Raw genomic sequence first — 25,631 nt, forward strand, 5'->3', positions numbered from 1 at the left:
CAGCTCCTCTCATTGTCTATTTCATTTATTTATTAAAAGTGTAGACATGAAGTGTCTACTTTGTCCTCTCTTGCTTAAAGTGGGTATGTCTCGAAGGGTCTACAGCCACAGAGGGGATTTTCATCTGAGAGTTATGAGGTCTCTTTGAGAGACTCTGCATTCCATTGAATAGGCATGGCTTAGATCTCTCCGGACAATCTGTACTTACCTTGCGAATTAAAAGATTCCACAGGGTTGAGATGCTGAAAAGATGAGAAAGTTCCACGAGTTCTGATATACTTAGGAGTCCCTGCAGTTTGGCTGAGGACAGTGGTAACCCTCAAAGGCTAGAAATGGCTCTCAAATCTGAGCTCTCTGCAGAAAAACAAGCCCAGGAAAAAGACTGCTTTGGTATTTCTGAGACTGAAACTGGAAGGTTGCCGCCTTTTTTAAGTTTCCATTTCTCAGAATGCTCCTACTCACTTTAGGCCTGCCTTTCTAGCTTCAAGGGGGAAAAAAAGTGCTATTTCCTGCTTATCAGTAGAGTAAGTGGGTCAAAGACTAGTTCTGGCTAAAGACTAAAGAAACTTTATCAGAAGAAATCCTTCAAACACTCTGGAGAACAATGCTACAAAAAAGTTTTTTTTGGATACACACCAAACTCTTATTAAGGATTACTCTCTCAGGAGTGGAACTGGAGAGGAAGAAGATGGAAAGGGAGGAGAGAATTGTTACCTCGTACAGTAGGCCTGAGTTACTCAAGAAATATTTTTCTGTTGGCAAGGAAAAGGGAAAAAACAAAATGAAAAGAAACAGTGAAAGAGCCAGAAAGGAAATTAAACGGTGCATCTCACTGACTTTCTCTTTTAATTTTTATAGTAGCCTACATAATCCTAATAGTTGTAACTGCAGCCGAGATGAAATTCCTGCTGGATTCACTGTTATTAATTTAGCTGCCAATACTGTTGCTATCGTTCTAATCAAGTTCCTGCTAATTTTTGACCTGCTGTCTCCCTCAACAGCCCACAGGAGTCACAATTCCCTTGAGCTCTTGTTGGTTTCTTGTTCCATTTCTTTTGGGTGTCTATCTTTATACATTGAAAAAATTATTACAGTGTGGATTTAGCAATCATTTTTAGCTGTAAGAAAAGGTGCTGTGCACTAGAGGTAATTGAATTAGAGATGTCATTCATTAATCAGATAATTAGTTCCCAATCTTGGCTGCTTGTCCAAATCCTTTGGCATGCTTTTTAAAAATTCAGATGCTAAGGTCCTTCCCCAGACATTCTGAATTAGACTATCAAGTAGCGGTGCAATATGATCAGGAGATAGAGAAATATCACATATACACAACACACATACATAAGCATAAACAGACTGACACAAGCAGATCTTAAAATTTTCATTTAAAATCTTAGCCATGAATTAGGTATACATAAACACAAAATTTAATACTTTTGGTAAAAGTTCTCATTTTTGCCTATTAATATTTTCTTTCGATCTCATCTTTCCATAGATATTTGTTTAGGATGACAGCTTTCTTTAAAAACAAAATCCTTTTAGATATAAAAGTTCAAATCTTCAAAGCTGTACCTATCTTAATTATGACTCAAAACCAGTAAGTTTTTATAGCTTAAAATCAATAAGGCTTTTATCACTTAACCACGGATGCAAGAGGCATCCCCAAGGAGGATGCAAGCCATGCAGCCCTTTTGCCGGGCGCGGTGGCTCACGCCTGTAATCCCAGTATTTTGGGAGGCTGCAGTGGGCGGATCACTTGAGGTCAGGAGTTCGAGACCAGCCTGGCTAATACGGTGAAACCCCGTCTCTACAAAATATACAAAAATTAGCCGGGCGTGGTGGCGCACGTCTGAAATTCCAGATACTCGGGAGACTGAGGCAGGAGAATCACTTGAGCCTGTTGAGGTGGAGGTTATAGTGACTGAGATCACGCCACTGCACTCCAGCGTGGGCGACAGAGTGAAACCGTGTCTCAAAAATAAAAAAGACAATGAAGGTTCAGATGACAAACGCCTCTTATGGACTGGGACCTTTTATTAAGACAAACTTCTCTGAGAGCTGGCACAGTTGGACGAAAATGCTGCTTATCTTAGAACTTGGGTTCCAGGCTGGCCCCCTGATGCAAACCAGCAACACTTGCGCCCCCTGGCGGCGAAGACCAGAGAGAATATTTTAAAACCAGGCTCTCGGGACATAAAAAGAAGAATCTCATCTTATGATTTTCTTCCTTGTGACAAACAGCACAAACGACATCGACAATGCACACAAGGACTTTTTATTATTCCTGGGAGGCTGTGGGTCATACCCAGACCAAATTTATAAAAGTTACAATTCAAAGAACTCATTCTTACAAATGTTTTTCTCCTGCCGATCTGAATTTGGAAAGGAAAAGACAAGGAAAATGTTTAACGTTCTCCTCTCTACAGGGCACTGCAGGTAGATATGTGGGGGAGCTGACTTTGGTAAGAATTTTTACCTTTTGCAGGTTCTGTCAGCTCTTCCGGGATCCCACCCACAGGCTCTGAAGTGACTGGCGCATCCCAGCCTTCTAGGGTCCCATTTTCACTACCAGAAACTATAGGGGAGGCAAAACTTTACTTCTGTTCTCTTAGGGATTTTGGCTAGGCCTGCGGATTAAATTGGCCTGTGACAGATTAACAAGAGAAAAACATACAGATTTTTACATATAGGAGCCCCTACAGAAAATTGAAGAAGTGCCGAAACCTAAATGCTTGTGTAGTAGGATGAGCAAAGAGTGCAATTGTAGAAAAGTAATTACATTAAATTATGTGTGGAGGCAAAGGAGGATAAGGGTTATTTTAGCAAGGTCTGTTTATAGAGGATTATGACCCCTGTCAAATAATGCTTTTTCTTCTCCTGGTACAGGGACGGCATCTTTCACATGGGACTTTTATCTCCTGTTTTCAGGAAGAAAAAAAGATTAAGATTCCCTTTTTGCATCTTCTATTTTCTTTTTTTTTTTTTTTTTTTTTTTTTTTTTAGACGGAGTCTCGCTCTGTCGCCTGGGCTGGAGTGCAGTGGCCAGATCTCAGCTCACTGCAAGCTCCGCCTCCCGGGTTCACAGCATTCTCCTGCCTCAGCCTCCCAAGTAGCTGGGACTACAGGCGCCCGCTACCTCGCCCTGCTAGTTTTTTGTATTTTTTAGTAGAGACGGGGTTTCACCGTGTTAGCCAGGATGGTCTCGATCTCCTGACCTCGTGATCCGCCCGTCTCGGCCTCCCAAAGTGCTGGGATTACAGGCTTGAGCCACCGCGCCCGGCCTATTTTCTTTTTATTATTATTATTATTTCAACAGTTTTGGGGGAACAGGTGGTGTTGGTTACATGGATAATTCTTCAGTCGTAATTGCTGAGATTTTGGTGCACCCATCACCCGAGCAGTGTACACTGCACCCAATGTGTAGCCTTTTATCCCTCACCCTTCTCCCACCCTTCCCCCGAGTCCTCAAAGTCCGTTATATTATTTTTATGCCTTTGTGTCTTCATATGCATCTGCTACTTTCAAGTGCCTTTAGCTCAAAATAATCCTTGTGCCAAAATGGCATATTTGGGGACAACCGACTCTGCTACTCTTCGGTACCTTTAGCCGAACAGAGGTTTGCTTTACAGACCTCCTGATTTCTGTGCCTGGCAACTGCACAAGGAGGGCACACTCACTTACCATCTTCCCACAATGACCCATGGGGAAGCAAGGAAAGAAGGTTGCTTCTGTCCTAATTGTGTTGCTCTGTTGCGCAGTTCCCTAAAATGTCTGCCCCCACCCCACCCCACCCCACCCCACTCTACCCCATATTTTATGGAGTTAGGTGAAGAGCTTTCTCCTCCTTTTTTTTTTTTTTTTTTTTTTTTGAGACGGAGTCTCGCTCTGCCGCCCAGGCTGGAGTGCAGTGGCCCGATCTCAGCTCACTGCAAGCTCCGCCTCCCGGGTTTATGCCATTCTCCTGCCTCAGCCTCCTGTGTAGCTGAGACTACAGGCGCCCGCCACCTCGCCCGGCTAGTTTTTTGTATTTTTTAGTAGAGACAGGGTTTCACCGTGTTAGCCAGGATGGTCTCGATCTCCTGACCTCGTGATCCGCCCGTCTCGGCCTCCCAAAGTGCTGGGATTACAGGCTTGAGCCACCGCGCCCGGCTGCTTTCTCCTCCTTTACTTGCCCATCATCTTCTTCCCTATAGGCATGAGTTCCGGCTGCTCATGAAACCAGTTGGAACGTAAGGAGCACTACTGCACTGATAATCTTGGCTCCTTACTCAAAGGCACTGAGAACCACCTCTCCCTAGGCTGCAATGTGGGAAATGCCTCACATACTATATGGGAGACTGCAGAGAAGAAAGGGGTCACTGGAACAATCAACCCAAACAGGATATAAAATGGAATGTATGCTATGATTACAACTCTGCTAAAATATATCTGCCAGTAGACTAGCCCAGGAAATGAACAAGCAAAAGTGAAAGCAGTTGCATGATTCGGCGGTAATAATAGGGATTGAATTTTCTTTTGTGGTTCTCTATTTTCTAATCTTTCTATAATGTAATTATATAGAACTTGTAATGACAGATATATCTTTTATGTTTCTTAGTATACAAAATGCTATCCTCTGAACATTTTCCTATTATGTAAGTCATTTACGTAATCATATTGATTTTGTAGAAAAATTTAGAGGCTAAGAATGCCATCAGTATTCTAAGTGTATTTGATCCAAGTCTCAACATAAAATCAAATGAATTACTGTCAACACAGAAGGAGACTTATGCCTTTAACTTTGAAGTACAAACAGAAGAACATAGAAGCTAACATGGACTTTGGAGTCGGACAGACACGGGTTCAGATCTCAGACTCAGAACTTGCTAGTGCTGTGATCTTGGGTAAGGTATTTATGATTTATTTGTTTATTTATTTACTTATTTATTTATTTTTAGAGCTAGAGTCTTGTGGTGTTCTCCAGGTTGGAGTGCAGTAGTATGATCATGGCTCACTGTAACCTTGAACTCTCGGGCTTAGACAATCCTTCCACCTCAGTCTCCCGAGTAGCTGGACTACAGGAGCGTGCCACCACACCCTGCTAATTTTAAAAAGATTTTTATAGAGATAGGGTCTCTCTATCTTGCCCAGGCTGGTCTCAAACTCCTGGCCTCAAGTAATCCTCCAGCTTTGGCCTCCTAAGGTGCTGGGATCACAGGTGTGAGCCATTGAAACTGGCCCTAAGTATTTATCTTTTAAGTCAGAGTCTTCTCAGCTGTAAATTGGAACTATTAAGATCTAAAATTTATTGAGAGCTTTCCACATACTATGCTTTATTTAAATGTCTTATTTATTTGCTTGTTTGTTTATTTTTTGAGACGGAGTCTCACTCTGTCGTCCAGGCTGGAATGCAGTAGCATGATCTTGGCTCACTGCAACCTCTGCCTCCCGGGCTCAAGTGATTCTTCTGCCTCAGCCTCCCAAGTAGCTGGGATTACAGGTGCGTGCCACCACACCCAGCTAATTGTTTTGTATTTTTAGTAGACACAGAGTTTCACCATGGTGGCCAGGCTGGTCTTGAACTCTTGACCTCAAGTGATCTTCTCGCCTCAGCCTCTCAAAGTGCTAGAATTTCAGGCATGAGCCACCGTGCCCAGCCAATGTCATATTTATTTATTATTTTTACTTTTTCAGGCAGTATCATGCTCTGTCCCCCAGGCTACAGTGTAGCGGCTTTCTGTAGCCTCAACCTCCTGGTTGATCAAGTGGTCCTCCCACCTCAGCCCCCAAAGTAGCTGAGACTACTGGCACGCATCACCATGCCTGATAAATTTTGGGGGCTTGTTCGTTTGTTTGTTTTGTGGAGATGGGGTTTCACCATGTTACCCAGGCTGGTCTCAAACTCTTGGGCTGAAGTGATCCACCTGCCTCGGCTTCGCAAAATGCTGGGATTACAGGTGTCAGCCACCATGGTCAACCTAAATGTACTATTAGCTTTCAATCTTCATATTTACCTTAAGACATAGGTATGAATTTTATCTCTGTTTTATAGATGAGAAAACTGAATCTTAAAGAGGTAAAGTAACTTGCTCAAGGTCATCCAGCCAATTAAGAATAGAATTGGAATTCCATGCCAGAGTTGATCTGACCCCTGGACTCAAGCTCTTAACACTTACACTGCCTTATCCTACCTTACTGCTATACATAATTCAAAGACTGGCTGGGGGTTTAAAAGATATATTTTTAAAACAATTTGCACCATGTCTAGCACATACTAAGCACTTAATATATGTTTGTTGTAACTGTATGTGGCGGAGGAGACATCAATGGGACTGTAAAGGTATTTTGATGTATTAGCCTTTGGCTGGTGGGGTTTGTCATATTTGGCTGGCTAGGAAGGAAGCACCTGCTTCCTTCATTGTCTCCCCCTCTACCACACGCCTCTTTCAAGCTGTACAACTGGGCAAAGACAGCCTTCCCTGATTAAAGCAGGGATGAGGGACTTTATCTGCAATTGGTCCAAGAGAACTCTGAAGTAGTAAACAATAACAAGAGAAAATACATAGTGGCTATGTCTTAATTTCTCATTCACACCTATTTTAAATTGAGAATGAAAGAAGGAACAAAAGTGAAAACTGATCCTGTTTCTTTCAAAATCATGTTTGCCTTCTGTTAACTGAAGATATTGAATGGGGCAGCTAAGGGCCCTACTTCCCTTTGTGAATGAGGTAGATTCAGAGAGAAAACACTGTCCCTGGAACTTTCTAAATGCCCATTTCCTTTGATAATCAGCAATATCTGCTCTGACGTTGTACCTATATTTGTCTGGGATTTTAAGGGAAGGAAGGTGGGGACATCATAATTCTACATCACCAGGAAATGCCTGCAAGGTTGCAAGGGGAGAAGGTAAGATGCAGCAGCCTTAGAGGGGATCTGGCAGTTCATGTCAGTAGGGTCTGACCTTGGATGGATCAGGAAGATGACCAGAGTCTGATCCTGAGCTTTGCAGATCAAGAAATTCCGATTTTTCCAGAATGATCAAGAGGCTCTGTGATGACTGCAGATATTAAGTGTAGGAAACAGAATAGGCTAGTCAGCTGTGTGCTTACAATAAAGGCTAAAACTTTCCAGAGACAAGAGCTTGACAGAGGACCCTGATGGAAAACATAAGTATTCTTGTTCACTCTGAATATTCCAGCATACACTGGAGAATATTTTCAGAGTATTTATAACTTCTCAGAGTTTGGATTATGAGAATAAGGATTCTATTTAAATGTCACATTTAACAAACTTGGCCACTTACTTGATATGTGACTTTGAGAAAGTGAAATTCTCTGTGCTTCAGCTGTATCATTTACGAAGTAGAGATAATGTGTAGATATTTCATAGAGTTGTTGTGAGAATGTATGCAAAGCATTTAGCAAATTGTAGCTGATTATAGTAAGATTTCAATAAATAGTAGCATGCATTTATTATAAACTTTGTATTTATTTCAGATTGAAGCTTCTTGAAAATAATTTTATGTTCAGCTTGCCCAAAACCTTGGGGAAACGGAGGCAGGTCAGCTTCATAGAAGATCGAGTTGACCTCTGCAGTTTCTCCTCTTTTCTCAAATGAGTTTCTCCATGTCAGAGTTTCTCCTTTTAAAAAGTCCTCTTTCGGCTGGGCACAGTGGCTCACACCTGTAATCCCAGCACTTTGGGAGGCTGAGGCAAGTGGTTGCTTGAGCTCAGGAGTTTGAGACCAGCCTGGGCAAGATGGCAAAATCCTGTCTCTACAAAAAGTGCCAAAATTATCCAGGCGTAGTGGCGCACACCTGTAGTCCCAGCTACTCAGAAGCTGAGGTGGGAGGATCGCCTGATCCTGGGAAGTCGAGGCTGCAGAGAGCTGTGATTGCGCTACTGCACCCCAATGTGAGCAAAAAGAATCAGACCCTGTCTCAAAAAAAAGTTTAATTAAAAATATATTAAAAGGTTCTGTTCATAGTCAGAGGCATCTTTTCTTTTCTCTTTGTACCCTATGTCAGTTTTAAGTGACCACAGATTTTTTTTTTTTAATACAGTGTCGAACTTATATAATTCATGTTTCTACCCATAGTTCTCCAAGTTAAGTGCTTCCTCTGCAGCTCTGGGTTAGGGTGGTGAGCCTTAGTTTCACTCTCTGTGCTCCCTTGCAGCCCTTTTAGAGTCACCCGTTTCCAAGATATCATTGCCTTTTTTGTCATCAGAACCTGATGTCAGCATTTTGTTCTCTTAGTTAATGCAGCAAAATGTATATGTTATCAGATGCAGTGATTGGGGTTTTCTATTCACTTCCCATCAGAACTAATCTGAATAAGGTGATTCTTTCATCCAGGTCACCTTTTCATCCAGTAAACCCATCTCCAGGGATTTATAACTATACCAGAAAAAGAAAAGGTTGTATGCCTGAGTATGTGCCTGGCTTAATTTTAATTGGTGTAAAATTGCTAGTGACACAAATAACAAGGGAATGATCATTGAAATTTCATATGATCTGGCTAGGATATGGTGCACCCATTAAAAATGATTATATTGAAGACTGCTACAACATAAGGAAATGCCTGCATTAGTCGGCTACAGCTACAAAACAAACAACCTTGAAATCTCAGTCATTAAATAATAAGCTTTTATTTCTCATTCATGCACTTTCAGATCAGCTGGATTTTGGTGGAGCTAGTTAGGACTGGTGGAACTTGGCTCCAGGCCATGAGTTGATGTGGAGTTGGATTCACATATCTCAGTGGCTGGAGCACCACCCAGGGTACATTCTTTGTATGGAAATAGCAGAAACCCGAGAGAGTAAACCCAATGCTGGAAGTCCAGGTGCAGCCTCAGTGCACATCACAACTACTAACATTCCAAGTCACATGACCAAGGCCATAGTATAGGGCTGGAAAATATCTCTACCTCTAACATTAGTAGCTACAAAGGGTATAGATATAGACAGGTATGAAATATTGGGAACAATAATGTAGTCTACAGCAATATCTCACACAACAATTAAATGGAAAAAGCACACATATAGGATATAAAGTTGACAGCACAACTTGATCATAACTATGTGAAAATATTTTTCCATATCAACAAAGAATAGAAATAAAGAAGCAAAAATGAAAAAAAGTTACACCCAGATAACAAGATGATTTAAGAACTTTTTTTTTTTTTTTTGAGACAGAGTTTCACCCTTTGTTGCCCAGGCTGAAGTGCAGTGGTGCGATCTCAGCTCACCGCAACCTCCGCCTCCCAGGTTCAAGCAATTCTCCTGCCTCAGCCTCCGGAGTAGCTAGGATTACAGGCATGCGCCACCACACCCAGCTAATTTTGTACTTTTAGTGAAGACAGGGTTTCTCTATGTTGGTCAGGCTGGTCTCGAACTCCTGACCTCAGGTGATCCACCCGCCTCAGCCTCCCAAAGTGCTAGGATTACCAGCGTGAGCCACTGCACCCAGCCTGATTTAAGAACTTTTAATTTTGCTTTTCTCCATTTCCATAATAATATTATATTACCCTTTTTAAGAGTAAGTTTTAGAAGCTTCTCACAGCTTCTAAAGCTTCTCTTTTATCTTAGTTATTTCATTTAGTTAATTGCTTTATCCATCCATATTAAGACTTTGTAGAAAACATTGAGAATTCTAAGTACAACCCAGTTAGTCAATTATTCTTAGTCCCCACCAGTTCCTAATCTTACATTTGAATCTAACGAACTATCATCATAGATCCTTAATTTGACCTGTTGCCTAAAAACAACTGAGTTGCCTTTATTGTTCCCTTATTCTTCATTATTACAGTGTTAAAGATTATTCTCCACACTGACTTCTTTGAAATCGCTAACATTAGAAATTCATACTATTGAATAGAATCATTGTAGATTCTAGTTTTCTAAAAGCTACAAGTACAGTTCAGCAAATATTTACTGAGCACCTGCCGTGTGTCAGGCACCGTACTAGTTGCTCTACTCATCCTCTTACTCTCAAGGATCTCACAGTCTTAATAGGAAGAGAAATGTGCACACATTTTTTGAGGACAGAAATAAGAAACTAGGAGAAGGGTTCAATGGTTCTCAACCCTTGTAACATATTAGAATCATTTGGACTTTTTTTTTAAGAGATAGAGTCTTGCTCTCTAACCCAGGCTGGAGTGTAGTGGAGTAATCATAGCTCACTGTAGCCTCAAACTCCTGGGCTCAAGTGATCCTCCCACCTTGGCCTCTGGAGTAGCTAGGACTAAAAGCATGCACTACCATGCCCAGCTAAGTTTTTAAAAAACATTTTTGTAGAGATGGGGTCTTGTTATGTTGCCAGGCTGGTCTCCTGGCCTCAAGTGATTGCCCCCGACCTCAGCCTCTCAAAGTTCTGGTATTACAGGCACAAGCCACTGCACCCTGCCTGGACAACATTTAATAAATACCGATGCCCGAGCCTGTATCCAGACTTGCTAAGGTCAATTAGTCTGATGTCTGGCCTGATCACTGAATTTTTGTTTTTACGTTCCCTAGGAAATTGTAATGAGCATCCAGGGTTGAGAATCACTGAGTTAGTTATTCTACTTTCATCCTGATTGAGTTGTTTCACTAGACTAAGAACTGACAAAGACTCTCAAATTCAATATTTGAAACGATTCTTTACAAATCAATTATGTTGTTAAAAATTATGTGATGCATGCATATATTTTAAAAAGTCAAATGGCACTAAGGCTTATGACTAAAATATAACAATTCCCTGTCCCACTCATACTCCTTCATACCCTGTTGACTTTGACTCTTTAAATTATTTTTATAGAATTCATACATCTCCTTACATCAGAATGTCAATGCACTGGCATCTTTTGCAAAACCGATTGCTGAACTTCATTTCCTCCTACCCAAAAATACCTTAAAGCCCCCAAGGAAAGGTCAAAAGGAAGAAACAGCAGGTAATTAGAGCAGTGGGAAGCAAGGGAGAGGTTTTTCTTTTCAATCCGTGCCTAGGTGCAGACTAGCCCTTCTAACGGGCCTAAGCAATTCAGAAAGGCAGCTAAGAGAGCTTCTCAAAACCCTGCCTGCTCTTCCACCTCTTGGGAGGCTGAGGGGCTTTATCTAAAATCATAACCAAAATTTCCACGTGTTCTCCTGGATTCAAGCCTCCCTAGAGTCAATCAAGTTATCCTAAACTTTTCTAGAAGTTAAAAAGTTTGGAAATAGGAATACTTCCAAAGCAATGTAAAAATCCTTGCAAAAGCAAGAGTAACTTGAAGAGCACAGAATTGGCTCAGCCATTTGAGGAGCTGACTAGAAAAAGGGAATTTTTATTTTATTTCTCATATGTATCATATACATTGGAAAGTTTCACTTAAGGAGATAGTAAAAGTTTAATTGAGGTAGTAGGCATTTGAACAAGGATGTGATTGACAAGTAAGGATTTCAAAGGTGGAGGGGACAGAAAAGGGTTTAAAGACTGAGAAAACGGCACAGGCACAGACCAAGAGTCAGGGATGTGTGTGGGTGGTGTCGGTGGTAAAGTTGCCACTCAGGGTCCCGGTAAACTCTGAGAGTTGGATTTAAAAATTAGCACCAAGTCATAATGGAAGAGATCAGAGATGTGCAAAGGCCTCTTATAGGAAGACTACTTTCCAGGCCAGAGTATAAGGCGTTTCTAGCCTACATGTGTGTATTCATATACGTAGAGAATAAATGTAGGCAAAAAATGTTGGGGGCAGTACAGAGAGGGTTGGTGGTGAACCTGGAAACTTTAGAAACCAAGACAGAGAAAAAAAAATTCATCTGAAGGCAGAGAATAATGAAAAACTAGTCATCCTTAGCATTCTAAATTTGCTTTAGCTTGTAAACCTGTAAACTAATTTGTCTAGTGCTTGTGATAAAAATATCTTTATTTTAGAAATGATTGCAATCTTATTTTATATTAAGTTGGTGCAAAAGTAACTGCAGTTTTTGCACTTTTGAACCCACCTAATAGATATTGCAATAGTCTAATATGGCCTGAAGACTTTTAACATTTGAATCAAATTACTAGCTTCCCTTACTGTAAGGCTGTGTTCATATAATTTAGCTTCCTAAATTACTGTTGAGGGCATTGATTAGCAAAAGCATTTGACCCACTTATGACTATGGTCCTCAGTATAAATTAACAGAGTAGCATTTTCATTTATGCATTGGTCCTTTGTGAGCTTGATTAGCATAAAGCATCCCCAAGAAACTGATCTAGACTTGGTACAAAAAGGCAATCGAGTTCTGGACCTGGAAAGCTTGAGACCCATAGCCAGTATGAGGTGCCAGTCAACTGGCTACTTTTGAGACCTATCCAGTCAAAGATCCAGCCTGGAGGGCACCATACCACCACCCAAAAACTATGCCACATAGGCTGGGGTGCATGAGAAACACTGGGAGATGGAGATACAATAAGGGATGTAGTTGGGAGAGCAAGTCAAGGCATATTAATGAAAGTCTTGAAAACTGGTTAGGTTTGAAGGCCGTGGGGACTCACTGAAGATATGTTAGCAAGGTATTACATAAAATCAGTTCCCTATTTAAGGAGAACTTCTCTGTTTAATGGATGATAGCTGGATTGAATGGGAAAGCTGGAGACAGGGGACTAATTTAGTCTATTGTAATTGCATAGGTAGGAGGTGAAGGAGACTGTGAAAAGGCCAGTGGCATTGAAATAGAGTGGAAGGCTCAGCTCCAAGAGACATTTCTGTGGCTCCAGGCCATACTGATGTACCTTGATTTCCTCACTTGTAATATTAAAAGGGAGTCACTGCCACCTGTCTAGGAGAAAGGACTCTGCTCTTCCTGCCTTCCTCTATTATTTGTAATAATTTTCAGAAGGTTGCCCTCTTTTCATAAAGCAGGTAGAGGTGTTTAATAGCTTTTGAAGCAAAGCAGAGCTTATGAAATTCCTCTGACTGGTCGCATTCTGGACTAAGCCCAAACACGATAGTCCTCTCCAGGCCTGAAAATTGCTGAATACTGTCTAAAACAATGTGGCTTCCGCAAACACCAGTGGCCTGGCTAAATACAACCTCTGATGCTCTGTGGGTCTCAATTAATTCCATTGCTTTTAGCAGTGCAAGCTTATAGCGTCCTCTGTCCTCCCCTCTCCTGCACAGAATTGCTATATCTTTGGGCAGATAGCCACACTGGAACAGGCTGTGACATTTTCCTGCCACATAGTTAGCTATTTGTTCTGTTGTCAGATTAGTCTTTGTCTCACACACTCCAGGCAGACCCTGGGCACACATTGCTTCCTCATAGGCAGTCTCCCTGAACAATGCTAATGTGTCTGGAGATATGTTGGAGGGAGGATTTTCTTTGATCCTCTTCATTTCTTCTTTCATAACATTTGCTATTTCCAGAGCACAGTGGATCCCACCGGTGATTGTTTTGCGAGGAAACTGAGCAGATGGAGGGGGAAGGCCACTGACATCTGCATGATGGATTTGAAAAGGGTCAAGAAAAAGCCAGAGAACCCCATGGTGAAGGTTTTCACTTCCAGCCCCCTTTGCCTTTGGATGGGTGATGTTCTTAGCCTTCACGTACCAATTGCCAAATTTGCTGCAGAAATTCTCAGTCTCATCCATCACTATGTGTTTAATCTTTAGAAACTCCCCTTGCATGAAAGTTTTCCGGGTCACAGCTTGGCAGGTGGTTTGTTGGCTGTAAGGATGGAAAAAACAAGGCTTGAGGCATATCACCAAAGAGAACATCAGCATTCATTACTCTCTGGAATGGAATCAGAGGCTGATTCTCTTCTGCAGACTGAGTCATTGATTCAGTAGTGTGAATACCACAAAACAGTTCTAATTACAAGTTACCTGACAGACCAAATGCATAATTTTACACCTTGCTCTTTGGGGTTATCCAGTTAAATCTGCATGTGAAATTTCTGAAATGAACCCAGGTCACAGATTGTATTATTTCTATTAGCAGTCTGTTCCTACTGTCTGGCAATCCTGAAGACAAGTTCATTACATCTAAAGGAAATCTCAAAGTTAAGTTACACCTCTTACTACCACTACCATTTCTTTACTTTCTATCCTCTTTAGAGCTGGAGAACAGTTACCTAGATGCATATCATAACTTTTATGTGCAAAAAAGCATGGACTAGTTCAAATTCCTCTAAATCTTCTTTAGATTTGGGTAAGAAAAACATCAAGAGGATGCTGAGTTCCATGACACATCAAGTAGGGTGCCAAATCTACGGGGCTATGCCTCTTTGGAGCTACCTCATTTACTTAGCTCAATTTTCCTTTATAGTATGCTTTAGCATATATGTATTTTTTCTTAACAAATTTGGTTGGTTTTTGCCTCCTTTAATTTGGATCCAAGTAACATCACTCATCCCTACACATTCCATGATTTTACATATGCAGTTTCTAGGGCCTTTACTCCCTATGCCTTGAATCATAACTATGTTCTCTTCTGGTTTGGACTGTGTGGACTCAAATAAAAGCACTGATTCTTAGCCATCTTTGTATCCCTCTTACATTAAGGGTTTAATAGATATTTGTTGAGTTAGCCTTTTTACTGGAGTATTTTTAAACTTAGCTATAAATCTTAATAAAGAATGTAGTCCTCAGCACAGTCTACAGGATCCCTCATAATCTGGCATCTGCCTCCTTTTCAACATCACCACCTGCTATATACCCACACTCTGCACGACTCTAGTCGGACCTACCATTCTGGTTCTCTAGTGTCTCTATGTCTTTGTACTTGTTATGCCCTTTTCCTAGAAGGCCCTCCCACATTTGATTCACTTCTCCTGCTGACTTCTTAACAGTGTGCCCAATGGTCTCCTTCACTGGGGAATATTTGCCAACCAACCTCTAGCCTGTTAAAATGGGCATGAGACCAGGTACAGTGGCTCACGCCTGTAATCCCAGCACTTTGCAAGAAGGAGGTGGGCAGAACACTTGAGGTCAGGAGTTCAAGACCAGCCTAGCCAACATGGTGAAACCCCGTCTCTATGAAAAACACAAAAATTAGCTAGGCATGGTAAGGCACACTTGTAATCCCAGCTACTCAGGAGGCTGAGGCAGGAGAATCACTTGAATCCAGGAGACAGAGGTTGTAGCGAGCTGAGATCATGCCACTGCACTCCAGCCTGGGCGACAGAGCAAGACTCCGTCTCAAAAATAAATAAATAAATAAATTAATTAATTAATTAATTAAAATGAGCATGCCTTTATTATTATACAATACACACATGGTTTTTTTATGGCAAGGTCTTCAATATGTTTTCTCCTCTAACACTAAATGTAGCACAGTAGATACCATATCAACAGTGCTCAAAAAGATGTATTGAATAACAAAACCAAACCAAAAATCATAATGATTTCACCCTCATTTGCTGAATTCCATAATGACCAATTCATTTTACTAAATTAAAAGTTAGAGATTTAAATCAGAAGTGAATTTGTATATTTTCTAAAATTACTGATTTTACAAGTCAAAAATGAAAATATTTTATGAACAAAATCAAGCTGTATTTAAATTTAAGTTTCGCTAGGTACAATGTCTAATTAGCAGAAATACCCTATGACTTTAAGACATTACGTATCAAACAAAAAGTATACTTAAAGCAGAATGGGTTCATTTCTACTTCTCTTAAATTTAAGGCTAAGGATTGTGAAAAAAGAAAGTTTCTGGTTCTATAAATTTAAGTTATGCACATGTGGGTTATTTATAATGAGATGTTTAAGGTTGAACATTCTAAATTACCTGTTTACAGCTCAATTCTGTGATTATTTGGAAATGTGTATATAGTTTGGGCTCTTGCACTTATGCAGCTGAGGCACTAAAAAACTTAAACTAAAAACACAAATTACTTTTGTGACACTCTTGAAAAGACTGACTAAATACATTTGTGTGTGTGTGTAGTTGGTAAAACTCTTACGTCACAAAATCCTTTAGGGAGTCACTTTCACAAACATAGAGGATTTCTTTTGGTTTGCAGTGAAACAAGTCCTTAATTTTCTCCATGATCTTTATGGCTAGGGCTGTCTTCCTGATTCCTGGAAAGCAGTGGATGAATAATTCACGTGTCTCCTGAAGACTCTCAGAAAGCAACTGGCTCTGCTCCATTATGAGCAAGTTGAAAAACTCACAGCCCAGCTGGTCACTCAGAAGAGATCTGGAGCACAGGCAGACCACCACAAGAGCCTGTAGCAAGTCTTCCATTTCCTCCTCATCAGCAAGACTGTAGGACCTGGGGTAGCGCAGCGGGATATCACCAGCTCTACTCTGTGTGCTGGTCAGGTGTATCAGCCTTGGAATGATGCACACTTTCCCTGTGTAACCACCAACAGCTTGCAGTTTCTGCTTTAACTGATGAGCTGTGTTTTGGGCATATTCAAGTCCTCCAAGCCAATCGGGGTCTATTAAGATTGTATAGAGTACCATGGGGCTGTTAACTGCTATTAGGAGAGCATCACACAGGACATTCTGTTCTTTCCTGAAGCCAACATCACCAGCCCAGCTTCTAGAAAATATCACAATCCCCCGAGAACAAGGATGTATCAGGGTCTTCATTAATCCCTCCAGTTCTTTATGATCTGAGAACAGCTTCTTACAGAGGGATTCTGGTTTAAATTGTACCTCTTGCTGTGTCACTGAAAATTCAAGGAATAGATGTTACCAAAACTTACAAAAGCATATGGTAAGTATTCCTGCAACATTGCAGAAAAAAAGTGATACCTGGTGCACTTGGGAAAATAAGAGCTTTCCTTTAGAATTGTGATTCTTAACCAGGAGCAGTTTTACTCCCCAACTCTCCCCCATCCCCAAGGATATTTGGCAATGTCTAGAGAATATATATATATATGTATTTTTTTAGATGGAGTCTCGCTGTCACCCAGACTGGAGTCCAGTGGCATAATCTTGGCTCACTGCAGTCTCTGCATCCCTGGTTCCAGCGATTCTTCTCCCTCAGCCTCCAGAGTAGCTGAGATTACAGTCACACGCCACCACACCTGGCTAATTTTTGTATTTTTAATAGAGACAGGTTTCACCATGTTGGCTAGGTTGGTCTTGAACTCCTGACCTCAGGTGAGGTCACCCGCCTCGGCCTCCCAAAGTGCTGGGATTACAGGCATGAGCCACCATGTCCGGCCTGAGAATTTTTTATTGTCACAATTGGAGGGGAGCTACTGGTATGTAGTAGGTACCAGCCAGAATGCTGCTAAGTATTCTACAATTCACAAGACTCTCCCTCCCCCAGCAAAGAGTTATCTGACTCAAATGACAATAGTGCTAAGGTTGAGAAACCCTGCTTCAGAAGAAGTTCAGATAACCCAATAGTTCCTTCTCCATTGGAAAGCCAGGGGGCAGTTTTTTGATGGTTGAGACCTGAGAAATTCCCTGCACTCTCAAATTTGGAAAACAAAAGCCATATGTTATGAGAAGTTGGAAAGCACACAGAAATAGTAACAGTGGGAATCAGATGACTGGAAACAAGGGTCAAATATATAGATATATAGATATTATCTATCATATATATCTATAAGATATAGATATATATGTGTGTGTAAAATTTCAGGATCATTATGTCTGCTAAGTCCTTCATTTGACCTTCTCTAAGGAGAAACACTTGAACTCATTGCTACTAATACCTCCCAACTCAATTTTAGAAAACAAATAGTCCCCTAAGTTGAAATCAAGAGGGAATGAATACCTGGAAACAAATGTCGTTGCAGACCCTCCTTAAATTCATGGACTTTTATGGGATATCCAGGACTTTTTCGTGCAGATGAAGCTGATGAAATCAAGTAAGAGTTGTAGTCTGTGGCCAAGCTGGAAGGAGCTAGACAATTACATGGAAAATTGTTTCAAACAAAAAATAAAAAGTAAAAAAAAAAAAAAGCCTCTTTTTTTGGCTCTTATTACTGGAGACCTGTGATGTGCATGGGTGCCTGAGCCGTCATACTTACTGTGCCTCAGACCGCTCACATATGTCAGGAAAGGAAGTCTGGGGATTTCTGCAGGGGACATATCATACATATTCTAAGTCACTGTGTGACTCGGCTTGGGCAAGTCATTTCACCTCTCTCTCACGCAGGAGTGAAGTAATAATCCCTCAGGTTCATTTCAATTACAATATTCTGACTCCAGGTTGTCTCTAAGAAGAAAAAGCATCTAGTGGGGATCAGCAAGGATTAAAGCACAGTATTTGAAAAATGGTGTTGGCCAGGTGTGGTGGCTCACACCTGTAATCCCAGCACTTTGGGAGGCTGAGGTGGGTGGATCACCTGAGGTCAGGAGTAAAAGACCAGCCTGGCCAACATGATGAAACCCTGTCCCTACTAAAAATGCAAAAATTAGCTGGGCATGGTGGTGCGCCTGTAATCCCAGCTACTCGGGAGGCTGAGGTGGGAGAATTGCTTGAACCTGGGAGGCAGAGGCTGCAGTGAACTAAGATTGTGCCACTGCACTCCAGTCTAGGTGACAGAGCAAGACCCTGTCTCAAAAAAAAAAAAAAAAAGTTGTTACAGTTATTTATGTCCCCATCTAAGGTTAGATGGAATCCAAAGTGCCAGGATCTTTGGGGGAGAGGAGGAGAGAAGTGAACTCAAACAAATTTAAAACAAGAGAAAGAATGACCCAGTAAAATTCTCTAATCACTCAAGTCTTGATCAAATTTGGAACACACTGGCCGTGAAGGCAAGCAGATAATCCATAAAGGACTATAGGCTTAGTTCGCATCTTCTTTTGCGTCATTTTCCCCCACTTGGTGGTGCCCTAAGCCCAGTGGCTTAAGGTTATTAGCTCCTAATGTTACTGAAACAGTTCAAATTTGTCAACAATGTTTTGCTTGAAAGAATTAGTGGAATAGTGGAGTCATTTTTTTTTTTTTTTTTTTTTTTTTTTCAGACAGGGTCTTGCTCTGTTGCTTAGGCTGGAGTGCAGTGGGTGATCTCGGCTGACTGCAACCTCTACCTCCCAGGCTCAAGCAATTCCCCCCACCTCACCCTCCCATGTAGCTGGGACTACAGCGGTACACCACCACGCTTGGCTAATTTTTATATTTGGGGGAGAGATGGGGCTTCACTATGTTGGCCAGGCTGGTCTCAAACTCCTGGGCTCAAGCAATCTGCCCACCTCGGCCTCCCAAAGTGCTAGGACTGCGTCTGGCCTCGGAGTCATTCTTTTTTTTTTTTTTTTTTTTAGGCGGAGTCTCGCTCTGTCACCCAGGCTGGAGTGCAGTGGCCAGATCTCAGCTCACTGCAAGCTCCGCCTCCCAGATTCACGCCATTCTCCTGCCTCAGTCTCCTGAGTAGCTGGGACTACAGGCGCCCGCCACCTCGCCCGGCTAGTTTTTTGTATTTTTTTTTTAGTAGAGACGGGGTTTCACTGTGTTAGCCAGGATGGTCTCGATCTCCTGACCTCGTGATCCGCCGGCCTCGGCCTCCCAAAGTGCTGGGATTACAGGCTTGAGCCACCGCGCCCGGCTCGGAGTCATTCTTAAACAGTGTTTCTCTAGAATATCATCTCTAAAATGAGGTTATTCCAATTTTGACTGGGATGATCAGCCTACACAATTTTTTCAACAGGTTTATAGAGAATAAAAGGAGACCTTTCCTAACTCATGGCTGATGGCATACTGTAACTTTCCTTTAAAAGTTGCTTAGGCTGGCTAGGAGTGGTGGCTCATACCTGTAATCCCAGCACTTTGGGAGGTTGAGGTGAGTGGATCACGTCAGGTTAGAAGTTCAAGACCAGCCTGGGCAACATGGCGAAACCCCATCTCTATTAAAAATACAAAAATTAGGCCGGGCGCGGTGGCTCAAGCCTGTAATCCCAGAACTTTGGGAGGCCGAGACGGGCGGATCACGAGGTCAGGAGATCGAGACCATCCTGGCTAACACCGTGAAACCCCGTCTCTACTAAAATACAAAAAACTAGCCGGGCGAGGTGGCGGGCGCCTGTAGTCCCAGCTACTCCGGAGGCTGAGGCAGGAGAATGGCGTAAACCCGGGAGGCGGAGCTTGCAGTGAGCTGAGATCCGGCCACTGCACTCCAGCCCGGGCTACAGAGCAAGACTCCGTCTCAAAAAAAAAAAAAAATACAAAAATTAGCCAGCATGGTGGCGTGTGCCTGTAATCCCAGCTACTTGGGAGGCTGAGGCAGGAGAATCACTTGCAGCTGGGAGATGGAGGTTGCAGTGAGCCAAGATCACACCACTGCCCTCCAGCCTGGGTGACAGAGTCTTAAAAAAAAAAAAAAAAAAGTTGTTTAGGCCATAGAATCCAAACGTTTCTTGACCTCAAATGGTTTATATTCTGAGTCTTTAGAACTAAAAATGTTAGATAAGGAACACTGTAATGGGAGAACACTTATAAGCAAATATAAATTTCTATTTTTTTTAACTAAAATATACGATCAAATATCCACAAAAGGCAGAGAAAGGGGTTCCTCCCTGCTGATGGGGACAATGACTTCACTTCCCTTTACCTGACTGAGTATCCAGCATCATGACCACCCACTGCTCAGCTGTCAGCCGTGTGACAGAATTGTCTTTCATGATCCAGGAATCTGGGGCCTCTGCAAACACCACGCAACAGAAGGGCTCCACTTGAATCACACAGACATAACCATCCAGGACATCTTTTTGGTACACATTCAGGATTTTTGTAGTGAAATTTACCTTCGGCTTCTCACAGCAGAAGTGGAATGTAGGCAATTTTTCAATGCAGTTTTCGATTTCTTTTTTTAATAAATCAGGATTCACTTTTTCCCACTTACATCCAACCACTTCTTTGCTCTTATCATCCACCCCAATGAGGACATATCCCCCTTGAGTGTTGGCAAATGCAGAAACATAATGAGGCAGCATTTCTTTAATCCGAGGTATGACCTTTTTGGTGGTGAACCTTTTAAATTCGACATGTGTTGACTCAGTAAAGTTGAGTTTCTCCTTATACATGAGTCTGTCCTTTTTAAAAAACTCTGAGGCCAATATCCTCATATCTTCCTCTTCCTGAATGTATCTATCGAGAACCTGCTGAGGATGCAACTTCTTCACCCTTGGTCTTCCTCTTTGGGCTCTAAAACATTTCTCTCTGAGAAGCTCCAGGGCACTGCTAGCACTCAAGTTGATAGCAGAAGTCACATCTCTCTGATATAAATTGGAGCGCAAGCTGCAAATCCTTAGTGGAAGGCTGAAAACATCTGGGCTCCATGACTTCACAAAAATGAGGAGATTGTGCCCCTGCTGCATGTAGTCAAGGTATTTCTGTGAACCTGAAGGAAGGAGCTTTTGAAAAGAAGTTTCCAAATCCTGTCCCAGCCCATGGCATTGGTAACTATAGGTTTTATCATCAATCTCTGCTTTGATCACACCACCTCCAGAATTTAACAGTGCACATATAGCCCGGATAATTCTAGAATTCTCAGATCTTTTCAAATAGCTGTTGGTCATCTTCTTCCTGTTTTCTTCCCCAAAAATCACTTTGCCCACATCTACTATTATCTCAGGATAGGGCATTTCAGTATCAGTCTTGAGACTCTCCATTTCAGCAGCCCCTCTGTGCTCCAAACAATAAAAGAAAGGAGTTCCTATAATCAGGATAGAAATGTTTCTACATTAACAAGAATTCCAAAGATTACATTATTTTCTTCAAAACTATCAATTACTGGAGATACATTTTAATGTTGGAAATCATCTCTCTATATATGTATATTTGTTGTTGTTTGTTTGTTTGTTTTGGGTTTTTAGGGTTTGTTTGTTTGTTTTTGAGACAGGATCTTGCTCTCTTGTGCAGCCTGGAGTGCAGTGGCGCAATAATAGTTGGCTGCAACCTCAACCTCCCAGCTCAAGTGATTCTCCAACTTTAGTCTCCCTAGTAGCTGAGACTACAGACACGTGCCATGCCTGGCTAATTTTTCTTTTTCTTTCTTTCTTTCTTTCTTTTTTTTTTTTTTTTTTTTTTTTTTTTGAGAGAGAGATGGAGTCTTGCTGTGTTGCAATCCTCCTGCCTGGACCTCCCTCCCAAAGTGCTGGGATTACAGATGTGAGCCACCACACCCAACTGGAAATTATCTTTGGTACTGCTGTTTTCTAATCATTTTGCCAAATATCCTTAGCCTTGCCAGAATAAGTAGGCATAGATACAGGTGAATGCTTAATATTTGTCATAATGGAAAAATTAAATTGCTAACATTTTCAGCCGTTTTGCATTTCAAATCAGTAAACACCAACACTGAGCCTGGATGTAAAGGGCATGGGTTGGCACAGGAGCCCAGGAAGGTATTAAAGAATATGCAGAAATAGAAGTCAAAGTGAGAAGATGCTCTTATTTATAATTCAAAAGGGGAAGAAAGGAAGGCACTAGAGAACTAAGGAAGTACCATTTTATAGTATATGTACTGTAGAAGATCTTGCTATAAACACAAACATAGGCTGGGTGTGGTAGCTCACAATCTGTAATCTCAGCACTTTGGGAGGTGGATGTGAGAGGATTGCTTTCGGCCAGAAGTTGAGACCAGCATGGACAACATAGCAAGACCCCATCTCTACAAAAGATTTTTAAAATGTTAAACATTAGGCAGGTATAGTGGTGCACACCTGCAGTCCCAGCTACCTAGGAGGCTGAGGTGGGAGGATCTCTTGAGCCCAGGAGTTTGAGGCTGCAGTGAGCCATGATCGCACAACTGCACTCCAGCCTGGGTGGCAGAGTGGGACTCTGTCTAAAAAAATGAAAATAAAAGTAAATAAATAAAATTCGGTATTTTTATGTAGTATTTCATGCACTTTGAAAAGCTTTATTTTACTCCTGAAAGAATGTCATTTGATACCAAATGCAGAAACCTTTTTAACTCTTCACATGTTCTAAATCTCAAAAGTACATTTCTTCATATACAGTGTGATGTGAGAGCAGCATTTTCCTTTCCTTCTAATAGTTCTGCCCTGTGCTGCGGAAACCCCTAAGACTTGGAAAAGAACACGAGCTTTTGGGGCATGGTCACTAAACTATTGTCACTCTTCTTTTGCTTCCTAGACCAGAAAACAACCACCTAAACTGAAATTTGAGCTCTGAAACAAATATTTTAGAAAAGATCCCCTTACCTTTAGTTAATTGCAAAACAAAATATTTGCTAACTCAACCAAAATTATTCCCCTAGGAGAAGAGAATCCATCTTTCTGCATGATCTTTGCAAAGCAGGGGCCCTGTGGGTGTTGTACGTACTCACCAAGAGGAAGAAAGCAGGCATCCGGCAAGACATGTGCACTCCTCTGACATCAGTTTGTTCTTGGTTGCCTTCTCACTTCCTTCAGGAAAACCAGAGTCGACCTGGGGAATTGTTTTTAGAATGTGAGCCTCTTCTATAGGTACATGTAAATGTAGTCTTTTATGGCTCCTTAGGGAAATTTCCCATAACATTCTATTTATATCATAGAATCACAGAAGTATTAGAAAGGACTTTAAAGAGCCTCCGGTCCAACAATCTATTGGATTCTAAAATCTCCTCTATAATATTCCCAACTCCCAACAAGTTGCTATGCAAACCTCCAGCGATGAGCAACTCACTACCTATCAAATAGTCCCTCTAGTCTCTCCTGTTCTCCGACATCTGTGTTAGAAATGGTCTCCTTACTTTAAGCTGCAGTTTGTCTCCCCATAACTTCCACTGATGGGACCCACAAAACAAATCTAATTGATTTTGAACTAGCAGACCCTATGGTCTCGTGACTCCTAAGTCTCATCAATGTTATTTGAATACTGATAACAATTATGATAAATACAACATTTACTGAGGTTCTAGCTTCAGATGAATATCCTTTCCACATTTCCCAGAATTTTTTTTTTTCTTTTTTTGAGACAGAGTTTGGCTCTGTGCCCATGCTGGAGTACAGTGGCACGATCTCTCCGCCCCTCAGGTTCAAGCGATTCTCCTGCCTCAACCTCCAGAGTAGCTGGGACTACAGGCAAGAGCCATCACTCTCGATAAATTTTTGTATTTTTAGTAGAGATGGGGTTTCACCATGTTGGCCAGGCTGGTCTCGAACTGTTGACCTCGGGTGATCCACCCACCTGAGCCTCCCAAAGTGCTGGGATTACAGGGATGGGCCACCATACCCGGCCTTCCCAGAATTTTTTTACTCATTTTCCTTCACAAATTTTCCCTTAAATACATTTTACTAATCCCTCATGCCCTTAGACGTAGACTGCACCTAAAATTAGATAAATGGGGAAAAAAAAGAATTTTTTTTTCTTTTTTTTTTTTTTTTTTTTTTTACCTATGTTCTTGTGTTTCCTCTCGCTGCTTCAGTTTCACATCTGGCTGTAGTCTGAATGTTTGCCTCTGTCACAGCCCCTTTTGCCCTTCGATATTAGCCTGGGAGGAGCAGACTCCCCACTTCTTCATAACACTGACATACTGAGGAAGGCTGATAAGGACTCATGAAGAGCCTGTGACAGGGCAGATTAGCAGGCCAGGGTCTGACCTCAGGGAGTGAATGAGGTCGTAATGAGAAAATGCAAGGGTGAAAGGCAAAAGTTAAACTTAGCACTTCTAAGAGACTGAGCTTCATTTCCACATATCATACAAGTACCTTCAGCCCTGGAAAATTTTGTGTGCAAAGCTCTATTTTTATTTTCAATTAAGCTGTCCTGTACATATTCATTGTGGGCAATATTAACCTATTAAATTACCTTCTAAATGGTTTGTTCTATTCTATCTAATTTTATTCTTTTTCCTACTTTTCATCTTTGTTAAACACAAGACCCAGCCTAGAAAAATCCTCATAGATTAGGAGCTGGCTATCCCTGGGTAGGAGGATTAAAGGTAATTTTTCCATTTATTTTTCTTCCCTTCATTATCTTTAACTGATCTGTATTTTTAATGGTTCATAATGAGTATAAATTGTTTTTCATAATTAAAAAACAAATGGTAAAAACCAACAGATGGGCTGGGCGTGGTGGCTCACACCGATAATCCCAGCACTTTGTGGGGCCAAGGTGGGTGGATCACCTGAGGTCAGGAGTTCAAGACCAGCCTGACCAATATGGTGAAACCCTGTCTCTACTAAAAATACAAAAATTAGCCGGGCATGGTGGCTGGCATGGTGTTGTGTGCCTGTAATCCCAGCCACTCAGGAGGCTGAGGTAGGAGAATCACTTGAACCTGGGAGGCGGAGGTTGCAGTGAGCTGGGATTGCGCCACTGCACTCCAGCCTCCAGCCTACGAGACAGAGCAAGACTCCATCTCAAAAAAAGAAAAAAAACAACAACAGATGGGAGGCAGTTAGTTATCTCATTTGAGGATGGTGGCTAAACTGGGTCAAGCTTTGATACACACAAAAGGCAATGTGATCATAGAAGCAGAGACTGGAGTGATGCAGCTATAAGTAAAGGAACGCCAGCAGCTACCAGAAGCTGGAATAGTATCCCCTCTTCCAGCATGTCCATGGCAACACTTTATTTTATTTTATTTTATTTTTATTTTCTTTTCTTTTTTTTTTTTTTTTTTGACAGAGTCTTGCTCTGTTGCTCAGGCTGGAGTGCAGTGGCGTGATCTCGGCTTACTGCAACCTCTGCCTCCTGGGTTCAAGCAATTCTCCCACCTCAGCCTCCAGAGTAGCTGGGATTACAGGTGCGCACCACCACGCCTGGCTAATTTATGTAAGTTTAATAGAAGCAG

General features: G+C 41.7%; 2 protein-coding genes across 2 annotated transcripts in view; one reads left to right on the forward strand and one right to left on the reverse strand.

Moving 5' to 3' along the window:
• TAF15 (TATA-box binding protein associated factor 15) overlaps window positions 1-25,631 on the forward strand; it is a 345,012-nt gene that overhangs the window by 33,746 nt on the left and 285,635 nt on the right. The gene's annotated exons all lie outside the window — the stretch shown is intronic.
• SLFN14 (schlafen family member 14) lies at window positions 7,929-24,312 on the reverse strand. Its single transcript, XM_050764908.1, has 6 exons — window positions 24,229-24,312; window positions 23,181-23,281; window positions 20,442-21,545; window positions 17,666-17,794; window positions 15,890-16,604; window positions 7,929-13,650 (listed from the first exon to the last, which is right to left on the reverse strand). The coding sequence occupies exons 3-6, from the start codon at window positions 21,499-21,501 to the stop codon at window positions 12,816-12,818; spliced, it is 2,739 nt and encodes a 912-aa protein (XP_050620865.1). The 5' UTR covers window positions 21,502-21,545; window positions 23,181-23,281; window positions 24,229-24,312; the 3' UTR covers window positions 7,929-12,815.

The sequence above is a fragment of the Macaca thibetana genome, chromosome 16 (assembly GCF_024542745.1).
Source record: "Macaca thibetana thibetana isolate TM-01 chromosome 16, ASM2454274v1, whole genome shotgun sequence".
Lineage (NCBI taxonomy): Eukaryota > Metazoa > Chordata > Mammalia > Primates > Cercopithecidae > Macaca > Macaca thibetana.

Coding starts and splice junctions, on each gene's coding strand:
- SLFN14 (XM_050764908.1), bottom strand. CDS start 21,501: ATGGAGAGTCTCAAGACTGATACTGAAATGCCCTATCCTGAGATAATA. Junction 17,795..20,441: donor GATGCTGGATACTCAGTCAG/GTAAAGGGAAGT, acceptor GTAATTGTCTAG/CTCCTTCCAGCTTGGCCACA. Junction 16,605..17,665: donor GCAACGACATTTGTTTCCAG/GTATTCATTCCC, acceptor TTGAATTTTCAG/TGACACAGCAAGAGGTACAA.